The sequence below is a fragment of the Triplophysa rosa genome, linkage group LG9, assembly GCF_024868665.1.
Source record: "Triplophysa rosa linkage group LG9, Trosa_1v2, whole genome shotgun sequence".
In the NCBI taxonomy this organism is placed as follows: domain Eukaryota; kingdom Metazoa; phylum Chordata; class Actinopteri; order Cypriniformes; family Nemacheilidae; genus Triplophysa; species Triplophysa rosa.
The window spans coordinates 1,296,881-1,309,688 of record NC_079898.1 but is presented as its reverse complement, the minus strand read 5'-3'; the positions used below and the strand labels follow the sequence as shown (position 1 = coordinate 1,309,688).

At 47.5% G+C, this 12,808-nt stretch overlaps 1 protein-coding gene across 1 annotated transcript in view; it reads left to right on the top strand.

Moving 5' to 3' along the window:
* Positions 1-12,808, top strand: part of LOC130559661 (inactive phospholipase D5) — a 133,888-nt gene that overhangs the window by 105,147 nt on the left and 15,933 nt on the right. The window contains 2 exon segments of the mRNA XM_057342870.1: positions 3,002-3,138; positions 12,440-12,608. Coding sequence (XP_057198853.1) covers positions 3,002-3,138; positions 12,440-12,608 — 306 coding nt within the window.

The window sequence follows — 12,808 nt, the reverse complement described above, 5'->3', positions numbered from 1 at the left end:
GGGAAATGCTAAGAGAGTTATTGTAAAGTGCTGCGACACCTCCCCCTCTGCCTTTTAGACGAGGCTCGTGTTTATAATAATAATCTTGGGGGACAGATTCATTTAAAGCAATATAATCATCTGGTTTTAGCCATGTTTCTGTCAAACAGAGCATGTCTATTTTATGATCTGTTATCATATCGTTAACAAAAAGTGCTTTATTAGAGAGAGATCTAATATTTAGCAATCCGAGTCGTAACAGTTGATTATCTGTATTTTGTTCATGTTTAGTTTGTTTAACGTTTATTAAATTACTTTCAAGAGGTTTACGCATTATTTTATGTTTGCTAATCCGGGGGACAGACACAGTCTCTATTTTGTGATGTTTGGGAGAACGGATTACTACATGTTGTACATTTTGTGTATTCTGCGACGTGAGACGGCAAGCAGACAGTTGGTTAAGCCATACTGTCTGCTCCCTGACCTGGGCCCCAGCGAGTCAAGTTTTAGCATTAGCATTAAGACTTTTTGCCATATTTCTAGACAGGATGGAAGTCCCAGCCCAGGAGGGATGGAGACCATCTCGTTTCAACAGGTCAGGTCTGCCCTCAAAACTCTTCCAGTTATTTATAAAAACTATATCATTCTGCAGGCACCACTCAGACAACCAGCCATTTAGTGATTATAATCTGCTATAAATCTCATCACCACGATAAGCATTGAGGGGGCCAGAGAATATTACAGTGTCTGACATCATGCTTGCGAGCTCACACACCTCTTTAATGTTATCTTTTGTGATCTCCGATTGACGGAGTCGAACATCATTTGTGCCGACGTGAATGACAATCTTACTGAATTTACGATTAGCCTTAGCCAGCACATTTAAATTTGACTTGATGTCAGGCGCTCTGGCTCCCGGTAAACATTGGACTATGGTGGCTGGTGCCTCTATGTTAACGTTCCGAACAATAGAATCACCGATAACTAGGGCACTTTCAGCAGGTTTCTCAGTCGGTGCGTCACTGAGCGGGGCAAACCTGTTCGAGACTGTAATCGGAACGGTCGAGTGATGTTTTGTCCTGCGACTACGCCGTCTCACAGTCACGAAGTTTCCCAGCTGCGGGGGATTTTCAACCGGAACCGAGCTGTGTGCGCTAATGTTGCTCGCATCCAAAGTGTTTTCTATCGTCGTTAAACTCTTACTATCCTCAGATAAAGATTGGATGCGAGACTCTAATTCTAAGATCTTCTCTGTCAGCCTAACTATTTCCCTGCATTTATCGCATATAAAGCCCTCGCAGCTGACAGAGAAGGCTAAGCTAAACATATGACATGAGGTGCAAGTAACAATAATAGGAATAGAAGCCATAACTCACCGGATTTGAAGTGCAATTCCAACTTACCAAGGTTGCTCGATGGATCGTAGTATACTCGCTTAAAAAGAGAAACAGTTAGCACACAAGACAAACCAGAGGCAAGATGATATTCCACAGTGTGAACAGAAAGCAAGCTAACACGCTATTGCTATGCTAACGGCGTTAAGTTAACTATCACTTTTGGTTTAGACTCTTCCAAGTAAATAACAGGAACAGGGTTATTGAGATATCAGGATAAGTTAGCAACGACAATAATAATTAACGAAAATAAAATACACTAATATTAGAGCGAAGTGATAAGAGCACTGATACAAACAAGCTGCCGGCAGCGATGCACGAAACAGGAGTAGTTTAGCGTGTTTAGCGTGTAGTGTTTGCTCTGATTTATTATTAAATCTTTGTGGAACCTTACTTTGTCTCTGGTTGTCTCTGGCTGTCTCGTTACACAGTCATAAGGGTAATTTTATATTAATTTAGATTTATACATCATCTGCAGGCTTTCAATTGATGTATAGTGTGTTGGGATAGGTCAATATTTTGCAGAGATAAAACTATTTGAAAATCTGGAATCTGAGGGTGCAAAAAATCAAAATATTAAGAAAATGGCCTTTAAAGTTGTCCATCAGTGGCACTGTAACAGGCCGCTGCTGAGAAGAAAAATGTTTATTTTAACGCTCTCTATTGGTTTTCTGCTGTCGTGATGTTATGTAGAGAAGATGAACCCGAAAGCTGAAATTCTAAATTTTACATAGATATAAAACTTGAGTGGGTAATTCTCAAAGAGCATGCAGCAGCAAGTAATGTTTGTAGGCGTGTTTCCAGCCATTTTTGTTAGCAATTTTGCTGCATCCACTCACAAATCTAATGTTTTGATATATTTACAGTAGGAAATTTACTAAATATCTTCATGGAACATCTACTTAATATCCTAATGATTTTTGGCATAAAACAAAAATCGATAATACAATTGACCCATACAATGTTTTGTTGGCTATTGCAACAATTATAGACATGCTACTTACTATCTTATTGGTGACCCTGGACCACAAAACCAGTCATAAAAATTACAACACAAATGTATGTGTGTACTCTCAAGTCAGAATTTCAGTCATCTCTAAGAAAACACGCACGCGCACAAACACTCTATCACCATAATATAATTTAGAAGATATAGTGTAATAATTTTTACAGTCCTGCTAATAAAAACAATAGATCTCTGCCCAAAACACATTAGAACATTTAAAGGATTTAATGGAAATTGTATTGGTTTTAAAAGGAACTACAGTATAATGGTGTTTACTGGTATGTGATTGGGGATGTAATGTGGCAGATGGAACGCAATATAAGACCATTAATACTGGAATAATGCCCAAAACACACTTACAAGAAGGAATTCTGTAATGGTTCTAATGAAAAAAAGCTAATGGTTCATAACAGTATTTTACTGACCACCATTAGAACTTCTGTGATGGTTTCCATTGGGTTTCTCCAGCAGGGAGCATTTATAAACAAACTAATTAAAGTCATTTTTACTATCAGCTCAGATTAGGTAGTATTAACTATTTTCATTAACTTCAGATGATCCGTTTTTAGAGTAGTGTGTATAAAAACACCATGATTTTTTTTATCTTTGTTGGTTGTGATAGGGTTCCCCAGATGTATTCTGTCCTAAAGAACGTATGAAGGACATTGAGGCCATTTTCAGAGTAATTCAAGAGGCCAAGACATTCATCTACATCTCTGTACCCAACTATTTGCCAATACTTAAGAGAACTCAGCCCAAGTAAGTCCTGTCAAACTATGCAGCATACTCTACATCTATTTACAGTGTTTTTGTGATCCAAGTGTGTGCGAGTTTTATTACAATAGAGACAGACAGATGAGGGCGATGCTGGTATTTGGGTTGTTTGTGCAGTTTAACATTTGTCTGTTTACAGGTATTGTGTCCCAGCCAGGGACGTGCGGTCAGGGGAGCAGGGCCGATTCTAAACATTTGGAGGCCCTAGGCAAAATTTATTTTGGAGGCCCCTCACAGCACCCCCATGCCCTACACCTTTTAGAATAAATAAAGTATTTTTTACACTGTAAAAATTTAACAATTTTAACAAGTTAGTTGTAATGAGCTCTCCACAGCTGTCAGCCACACCCCGGCATCTGCACCTTTCCCCCGGTTCACACGTTTCCATTCACCGGACTACACTCCCCATAATCCTTTGCACCAGTTTATCACCATGATTGCACCCGCACCTGATCATCATTCCCTGGACTCTTCATAACCCTTGTGTTTTGTAATGTTCAGTGTCAGGTCTAGTTGTATTACTTTTGCTCTAGCTCCAACATTTTGACTTACCCCTGGATGTTACCTGTTGTCTTTGGAATTACTTACCTGTGGATGTTACCTGTTGTTTTGGATTTACTTGCCTATCTGCTGTTCACCCGATCCCTGCAATAAACATTCATCAGTCTACTTCAGTTTCCCTGTGTGGCATCGTCCTTATGTCTGTTGGTATTGTTACAGAAGACCTGACCACGTACCAACAATGACCAAACCCTCCTCTTCCACAACACCTGCACAACCCCCCGACCCCTTAACCGAACTGGTCACTCAACCCTCTTCCGTCCCTCCACCTGGTGCAGTAGCCAGTCCCATGGCCACCCCTAGCCGATATTCCGGCGTCGCGGAGGAATGCAGCGGGTTTGTGCTTCAATGCCAGCTCCTTTTCGAGATGCAACCTCACCTGTTCCCTACGGAGAAAGCCAGGATCGCATATGTCATCTTCCTGCTCACCGTTAAGGCCCCCAGTTGGGCAAAGAACATCTGGGAAGCCAGCGGTCCTCTCACGGATACCCTGGCTGCTTTCCTTGGGCACTTTATCACGGTGTTCGGACAGTCGGTCAATCTTCTCTCTGTTAAAGATCAATTACTCCGACTAAGGCAGGGATGATCATCTGTTGGGGAATATGCCATCCAGTTCCGAACTCTCGCCGCCAACTCGGGTTGGAATGAGACCGCCCTCATCGCGGTCTTTCGTCAAGGTCTAGACGCCACCGTTTGAACTCATATGGCGATTCATGATGACTCTGCAGGATTAGAGAATCTTATCCAGTACACCGTCCGCATATCGCAACGCCTCGCAGCTGTTCCCCCAACTAAACCCGCTGCATCTCCTCCACGCACCCCCATCAGGACACCCCAGAATCCTCCAGACACAGAACCCATGCAAATCGACCAGTCCCGCCTTTCTCATGAGGAACGAGCCTGCCGTATCAGTCAGCGGCTCTGTTTATACTGTGGGGAGCTGGTCATATGATAGCTACTTGTCCAGTCTGCCTGCCTAGACCCACAAGTTCAGGGAAAGGAAGGAAGCGGACGAGGTCGGCTGGCACTGCTGCTGGCTTTAATTATACTTTAATACAACTCACAAATATAACAACCGCACACAGGTGCTTCAAAGTAAATGTTCATTCACAGATTCTTTCGCTTTGTCTTTATCTTTGCCTTTTCAGCAGCCAGTCAGCATTCCGTGTCTCTCTCTTCGTGCTCTGCTTCTCCGGGCTGTTTATACGCTCCCCACGCCACTTACTGCAATGAGATACAGGTGTAAGTCATTTGCACATGCCTCATTTAGTCACCGCTCGTCTGCGAGCTCTCTCTCCTGCTGCAGACTTCGCTGAACCACGCCCCCCTCGCCACAACCGGACACTCAATTGTCAGACCCATAAGTTTTCCTATCCCCTTCCCGTGGTTCCTGCGGCCCTGGAACAACTCAAAAATGCCACGATCTTCACCAAACTCAATCTCCGAAGTGCATACAATTTAATCCGCATCAAGTCCGGAGACGAGTAGAAAACCGCCTTCATTACCCCTTCTGGACAATATGAATACCTAGTAATGCCATTTGCCAGGATGCGGGCTGACACCGGTTCCGCATGTAGGTATTAGAACCTCACGGAGTCATTGGGCATAGCCCAACTGCAGATGTCTGCTAGAGAGGCGCCCTGAGCCAGTGCCCATGAGGAGTGTGCCTCACTCTCAACGGGCAGGGGTGAATTGAGATCGGTATGCCATAATGAGGGCATCCACGATCCAGTGCGCCAGCCTCTCTATGGAGACAGCCCTCCCTTCTGCTGACCTCCGAAACAGACAAAGAGCTGCTCAGAGCTTCTGGGCACTGCGTGCGGTCCAAGTAGAGGCGCAGTGTGCGTACTGGACACAAGACGGAAAGGTTGGGTCTTCCTCCCCGGTGGGGAGCGCCTGCAGGTTCACCACCTGGTCTCTCGGAAGAGTGGTGGGAACTTTGAGCACGTAGCCGGGGCGGGGTCTCAAGATAACGTGAGAATCCCGGGCCCGAGTTCTAGGCAATCTGTGGACACAGAGGGTGCTTGCAGACCCCCTACCCTCTTGGAGGTGAGCGCCATCAGGAAAGCCGTCTTTATCAAGAGTGAGAAAGAGCGGCAACCCCGAGAGGCTCGAAGGGGGCGGGGCCTCTTGAGGCCCACCACCTAGGTCGCAAGAGGGTACGAAGCGTGGATAAAGTGGTCACCCTCTCGCGCCCCTTAGGAACCTAATGACCAGGTCGTGCTGTCCCAGAGGCTACCCAGCACTTGATGAGTGGCCGTAGCGGCTACATACACTCCCAGTGTGGAGGGGGAGAGGTTACTCCCCAGTCTCTCTTGAGGAAGGGACAGCTCGTACCCGATCAAGCAACTCCGCGGGTCTTCTCCCGAGAAGAGCACCAGGACGAGAAGAGGCGCCACTTATGGGTGTATAGCCACCCAGTGGCCGAGGCCCTAGCCTGAGTGACGTCAAAACCAGACCGGGGGTGGGTCACTCAGGATCACCTCGTCCCATCCAAACATGGAGACCAGGTTCTGCCTGGGATGCCGTAACGTGCCCCTTCCCCTGGGGAAGCAGTTTGTCAGGGGGAGCGGCCAGGGGGGAGTTGTTGTCAGATCCTTAGCTCCGAGAACCAAGTCCTGGTTAGGCCAAAGGGGCGTAACAAGTACCACTTGATGCTCCTCTTCCCTGGCCTTGCACAGGACCTGTGCAATGAGGCTCACTGGGGGGAAGCGTACTTCCACTTGTCCCTCGGCCAGCTGTGCGCAAGGGCATCCGTGCCAAGGGTTGCCTCGGACAGGGAGTACCAAAGCGGACAATGGGTGGAGTCCGGGGAGGCAACAGGACCACCTGTGCCTGGCCGAACTGCTCCCAAATGAGCCGTCTGCGCGGGGATGGAGTCGCCACTCTCCGCGAGGCGTCGACTGACGAGAGAGCGCATCGGCTGTCTGGTTCAGGACGCCTGGGATGTGTGTGGCCTGCAGGGAACTGATCACCTGCTGACTCCAGAGGAGGAGGCGCCGGGCGAGTCATGTTAGCTGCCGTGAGCGAATGCCACCAATGATATACGCCACAGCAGCTGTGCTGTCCGACCGGACCAGCACGTGCTTGCCCTGCACGAGAGGTAGTAGCCTCCTCAATGCAAGTAGCACAACCAACAACTCTAGGCAGTTGAAATGCCAACGCAGGCGGGGGCCCGTCCACCGTCCTGACACTGCGTGCCCGATGCACACAGCACCCCAACCCTACAGGGAGGTATCCCTAAGGGGACCCCTGTCCGCAAGAAGGTCATGGGAGACCAGGGGGTTAGGGTGTGTCAGCAGAAAAGCGTGATGACCATACGCATGCTGCCGGTGTGCCACGCTCTCCAAGGAACTTGACTCTGTAGCCAGTGTTGGAGCGGTCGTATGTGCATCGACCCGAGGGGGACCACCCCCGACGAGGATGCCATGTATCCCAAGTGCCTCTGAAATTGTTTCGGGGGACCGCTGACTGCCTGAGAGCTTCAGTTTAGTACCCGCACACCTCCTTCCCTAAGGGGAAGGAGGGAGGCTTCCACGACCTTCGTAAAGACTCGTGGAGACAGGGACAGACCCTGTACTGATATGCTCGTCCCTCGAACGCGAACCATAGGAACGGCCGATGTCGAGGGAGGATCGAGACATGAAGTACGCGTCCTTCAGGTTGATTGCCATGAACTAGTCCTGACACCTGACGGACGTCAGGATGCACTTCTGCGTGATCAACCTGAAAGGCAGCTATTGTGTAGGTGCCTGTTCAGAACACACAGACCCAAGATAGGGCGCAACCTCCCGCCTTTCTTGGGGACAATGAAGTACAGGCTGTAAAACCCGTTAAACATCTCGGCTGGTGAGACGGGCTAGATCACTGCCTTCGCCAGAAGGGTGGCGACCTCGGCCCGAAGTACGGGAACATCGTAGCCTCTGACTGAGGTATATCGGATGCCCTGAAACTTGGCGGGCATGAGGCGCCCGTAGCCGAGACGGATCGTCTTCCCTAGCCAGCCTGACAGTCTGGGAAGCCGGACAGGCTCCCAGAAATGAGACAGGGGGACTAAAGGTACGATCTTTTTCATCATCCCCCGGGGGGTGGTTCGATGGCTAGCAGTACGGATTCCTTGCTGGGGGAGGTCCCCGGGGAGGAGATCGGCTCTGCTGTTTTTCCTGCCTGGCGACTGCGTAGCTCAACGCACTGTCTGACTGAGAGTGCTGAGGGCTGGTGTTTATACTCGACATTGCGCTTCGCCATGACGCAACGTCGAGTTTGCCGTTCACCGTCGTGCAGAGGGTGGGAGCGGCTGTGATAACCCAGAGAGAGAGGAAACTCTCTTTTTTGAGAGTAAGTGGGCACTATCCCCCCGAAGGGAGCCAGCAGATGGAGAGACGGGGCAGTATCCGTCCCTATCCGACTTCCCAGCGATGTGGCTAGGGTCGGGCCCAATGGTAGCCTCGATCCCCCTGAGGTCTTCCCATGAGGGCCGCTTCGCCGCGGCTGCTGATGGGGCGATGGTCTCCTCTTCGCTGTCTCCTCCAGGGGGGCCGCCTGAGTGGGGGGCGCCAGAGCTGGAGGGCGTCGAAGAGGACCAGGGCTGCTGGGAAGCAGACAGTGCACGGGACTCGATGGCCGAGGCGGCCGAGTCGGGGCATGGAGGACTGCTTCTTTACTGTCGAGAACCCTCCGGGGGAGGTCGCGTGCGGGTCTCGTGCCCCCGACGGGCGGGGGGTGAGCGGGGCCGCTGCGGCTCGACAGTAACACCAACCAGCCCCCCCTTGCGAGACGGGTGCGTCGAGAAAGCGGACCTTCTCGCCGTTACTCATCTGCGCAAGGATCGGCCAGAGGGGTTTCTCATGGACCACAAGCGTGGACATCGTCCGACCCAGGGCCCGCGTGGTCACCTTGGTTGCCCGTAGAACGAGGTCGGTGGCGGCGCGGAGTTCCTGCATAAGCGCTGGGTCGGTCTTACCCTCGTGGAGCTCTCTCAATGCCCTGGCCTGGCAGCAGCAATAGCATGGAGAGAGGAGGCAGCTTGGTCCGCCGCAATGTAGGCTCTCGACACCAGAGATGCCGAGACACCACATGCTTTGGACGGGAGTCTAGGTCGAGCCCCACCCCCAGGTGGCCGCCGCCTACGGGCACGAGTGCACCGCGGTGGCATACTCCACCTGGGGGACATCGACGTATCCTCTAGCTGTCCCAGCCTCGAGGGAAGAGAGGGTGACAGAACTTTGTTTTACGTGAAACGTGCCGGAAAGGGGGAGTTTCCAGGTCTTACTAAGTTCCTCATGCACTTCCGGTAAACACGGCACTGAGGGCGTGCATAAACCCGAGGCGCCATGTAGCCAGCCGCGAGCGCCGGGAGAGGCAGTGCGGGCACTGCAACCCAACACCCACGGCAGCCCGGGAAAGCATGGCTGACATTTCGACATCCGCTTCTTCCTGTGCTCGAACCCCCCGAGGGAGGGAGCCCGAGGAATCGTCAGAGTCGGATGGCAGTACGTCACCCCCCGATGCTGCAAGAGACATCTCATCATCACGCATCGTGTCCGAATACGTGATTGAGGAATAAAATGGCGGACCATCTCCTGGGGAACGGTCAGACGAGCAAGACGAGGTGCGAACAATCCGTGAGCCAGTGGCTGGCGGATTATCGCTCACAGTAATCCTCATATCACCCTCGTTGCTTGCTGTAGCGGACGGCAGGGCCGTATTCCTGCCGCCACGGAACGGGGAGCAAACGAGGTGGTGGCTGAGTCCCGTGGGAACACAGCCACCCGTGACACAATGTCTGAATCATCACCGCCCGCAGTGCGGGCAGGACGTATCCACAACGTCTGCCCCAGCGTACTGGAAGCAGGCATCGTGTCCGTCCCCCTCCTCGATGAGTGTTTGGCACCCATGAGAACAGCGGGACAAGCCACGCTGGAGAAATTTGCTCTTTTAGAAAAGGAAATTTGCTCGAACACTTTCGGAACTGCCAAGACGCCCAGGGGAGAGTCACTGCAGGAAGGGACCGTCCGCTGTACCGCGTCAAAGATTCCAGCAGCAAAATGATCACCAAAGATTGTAGAGAAGCTCATCAGATGCGTAGGCTCTGAAGAACAAAAGGTGAATGAATGAGCACGCCGGCTTCCCTCTTATACCCGGACATCCGGGGAGGAGTCCGGCATGCAAATTTCATTCGCCAATTTTCATTGGCCTTTTCTAGATACTCAGAAGATGATAGGTTCTCAAGACAAACCCCATTCTGTCGGTTCGACACAATGTCGAGAGACCGACAGAAAGGGAACTGAGGTTACATCCATAACCAAGACGTTTTGGATTTACTTACCAGTCTGCTGTTCACCCGATCCCTGCAATAAACATTCATCAGTCTACTTCAGTTTCACTGTGTGGCATCGTCCTTCAGTCTGTTGGTATTGTTACATTAATGATATTATTACAAAGTCTATTTCAATTTAAAATTGTTTCAAAATACAATTTTAGGGTAGCTAGGATTTATTTTTTAAGTTATTTTTTACAACAATTTTACAGTAACACAGCCATCACTTTTCCACTCTTTTGGATGAGTATATATTTCAAATGGGAAGAAAGCACCATCAATAAATAAATGACTTAAATTCAGTCAGCCGCAGAAAAGTGTTTGTTCTCTTTATAGCCTATATTCAGAGACCGGACCAATAGGCTATAACTTGACAGGTGCACAAGTGTATAGGGATACTGTAGGTCTGGTCCACTCCAAAAGAAAGAAAAAATAACAGACTATTAAGCCAATGTGGGGGTTGACGAAATCTTATTATCAGGTACAGTGGGTTATTTAACAGTCCAGTAGTATTTTAACAAAGAAACTGAATAATGTAGAAATGAAACACTGCTTCTTCACTGTATGAATTAAATAAACACAGTGATTTAAAATAATGAAACAAAACTTCTTTAGTGAAGAGCAGTTCATGATTTTGTATTTTGTTGTTTCATTAACAATGACAACAAAAACAGCAGCAGGTTTTCAGTCTATAGGTAAGGGATAATGTAATGCAGCCAGAGAATAAGCCTGACAGTGTGATTATTCCGAAATAACAACAGTCACTTTAATTCACTGATCTGATATAGTGTTACATATCCAACTGTTTCCTTTCACTTAAAATATAATGGACTGTTTTCATATGTTTTTGACATAAACTTGAATTTCACAGTAACTTACAGTATATAAGACACGCAAAAAGATGCAGTAGAGAACTTGCTAGCCTTGCGCTGTATGAGAACTGGCATCTACATGTGCACGCACTTAGAGTGGGAAATCGATAGAAAGTTGAAATAGGCAAGCGTTTTAAAACGCGTGAAAATAATCTTTTGTGGTGACAAACAAGGCCAATGACTGTAAAGAGATGCGGGGACATGCGTAAAACTATGCATATTAGGACAGGTGCGCACAGCCAAGACTCAGACTGCTGCGTATATGCTTTCAAAGCATTCTTGCAGTAGTTTGATGTTATGTGCGTCAAAGTTGGAGACACGTAACAGTTATGGAGGCCCCACCTTAGCCTGTGACCCTATAGGCAACTGCCTGCTCTGCCTATAGGTAGGCTAGGGGATGCAGGTGAGGCAGAGTCATCATGAAAAAATAATTATGCCAACATAAAATACATTTGTCAACAGGTCTGTGCTTATACATTTGTTTTTTGTATGATTCCAATCATTTTGATAAATAAAATAGTAAAAATCGCTGAATTTGTGCATTTTGTGTTCAAATACACGGGAGAAACAAGAGGTGAGGCAGCGACAAGCCTAGCCCCACCTCTGACTTTCCACAGTCTAGCTAATATCTTTAATGATTGTGTGTAACATATTAAGGATTGCTAATCTGACATAAAACCGTACTGAAAATGCTCATGGTGAGGCAGACAGTTGCCGTGCTGCAACTGAGGTGAGCCCAACAGCTGAGGCTTATACTGTAGGCGCCAATAAGTTAGCGATATCAGAAAGTCAAGTGTTCTGCCTGCAGCACTCAGTTTATTTTATTTTTTGTTCCGACTGACTGTCAAAACAGAAGATTATACTGTATATCTATGGTGACAGAGATTTTCATGGAGAAGGATATGCGCATGGACTTCATTTACTTATTTACAAATAGGCCTGAAGGTAAGGCCATAAATGGTTTTCAATTTATAAAAAATGTGATCAGACTAAGAAAAAACAATCCAATATTTAAAAATATTCTTTTGTTGTTCTTGTTATCCTTTTGTCTGTATTCAAATGGATTAAAGCATCATAAAAACATGCAAATATTTCAATTAGGGTCAAAATTAAAATCTGTTTTTTGTACACCAGTACTTTCATTTGTATTGAATGAATATGAATTGTGGAATTGCCGTTATAAATGTGACGTTCATTCTTAGCCAAAAATGTAGCTTACCTATGAGTGTGTAAATTAAAGAATGCCGATGAGATATGAAACTTAACCAGTCAATGTGCATGCTGCAAATTCAATAGTGAATGAGTTACTGTTTTGGGCTTCTTTATTTGTCAATCTGATTCTGAAGAAGTCAATGCCTCACCAGCCATGAACTGCACATAACTGCTGTGTCCATGACATTTCAGCTTTTAGGTGTTTCACCTCTACCCCTGCACACAACAGATGGAGAAAAGTGGCCCACATATATTGAGCTGTAGGTGTCCTACTGTGTACTATGTAACGCAACACTTATTTCTTTACTGTGTCATCTAACAGGTACTGGTCACAGATTGACAACATGCTCCGGGAAGCGTTGATTCTGAAAAAGAACATGAAAGTGTGCATGTTAGTGAGCTGTTGGGAGCAGACAGACCATCTGACCTTTAACTTTCTATGGTCTCTGAAATCTCTGTGCATGGACTCCATCAATTGTTCACTGGAAGCGGTAAGTGTGCATCCGTCCAAATCATACACTTCATTTGCTTTTCATCTGTCCTGTACAGTGTTTGGCAAGTTACTCTGGAAATGTAATTAAATTACTGATTACTGATTATTCCTTTTAAAAGTAATCAAGTTACTGGTATGATTACTTTTTTAAAGTAATTAGTTACACTACTCATTACATTACTAGTTACATTACTACCC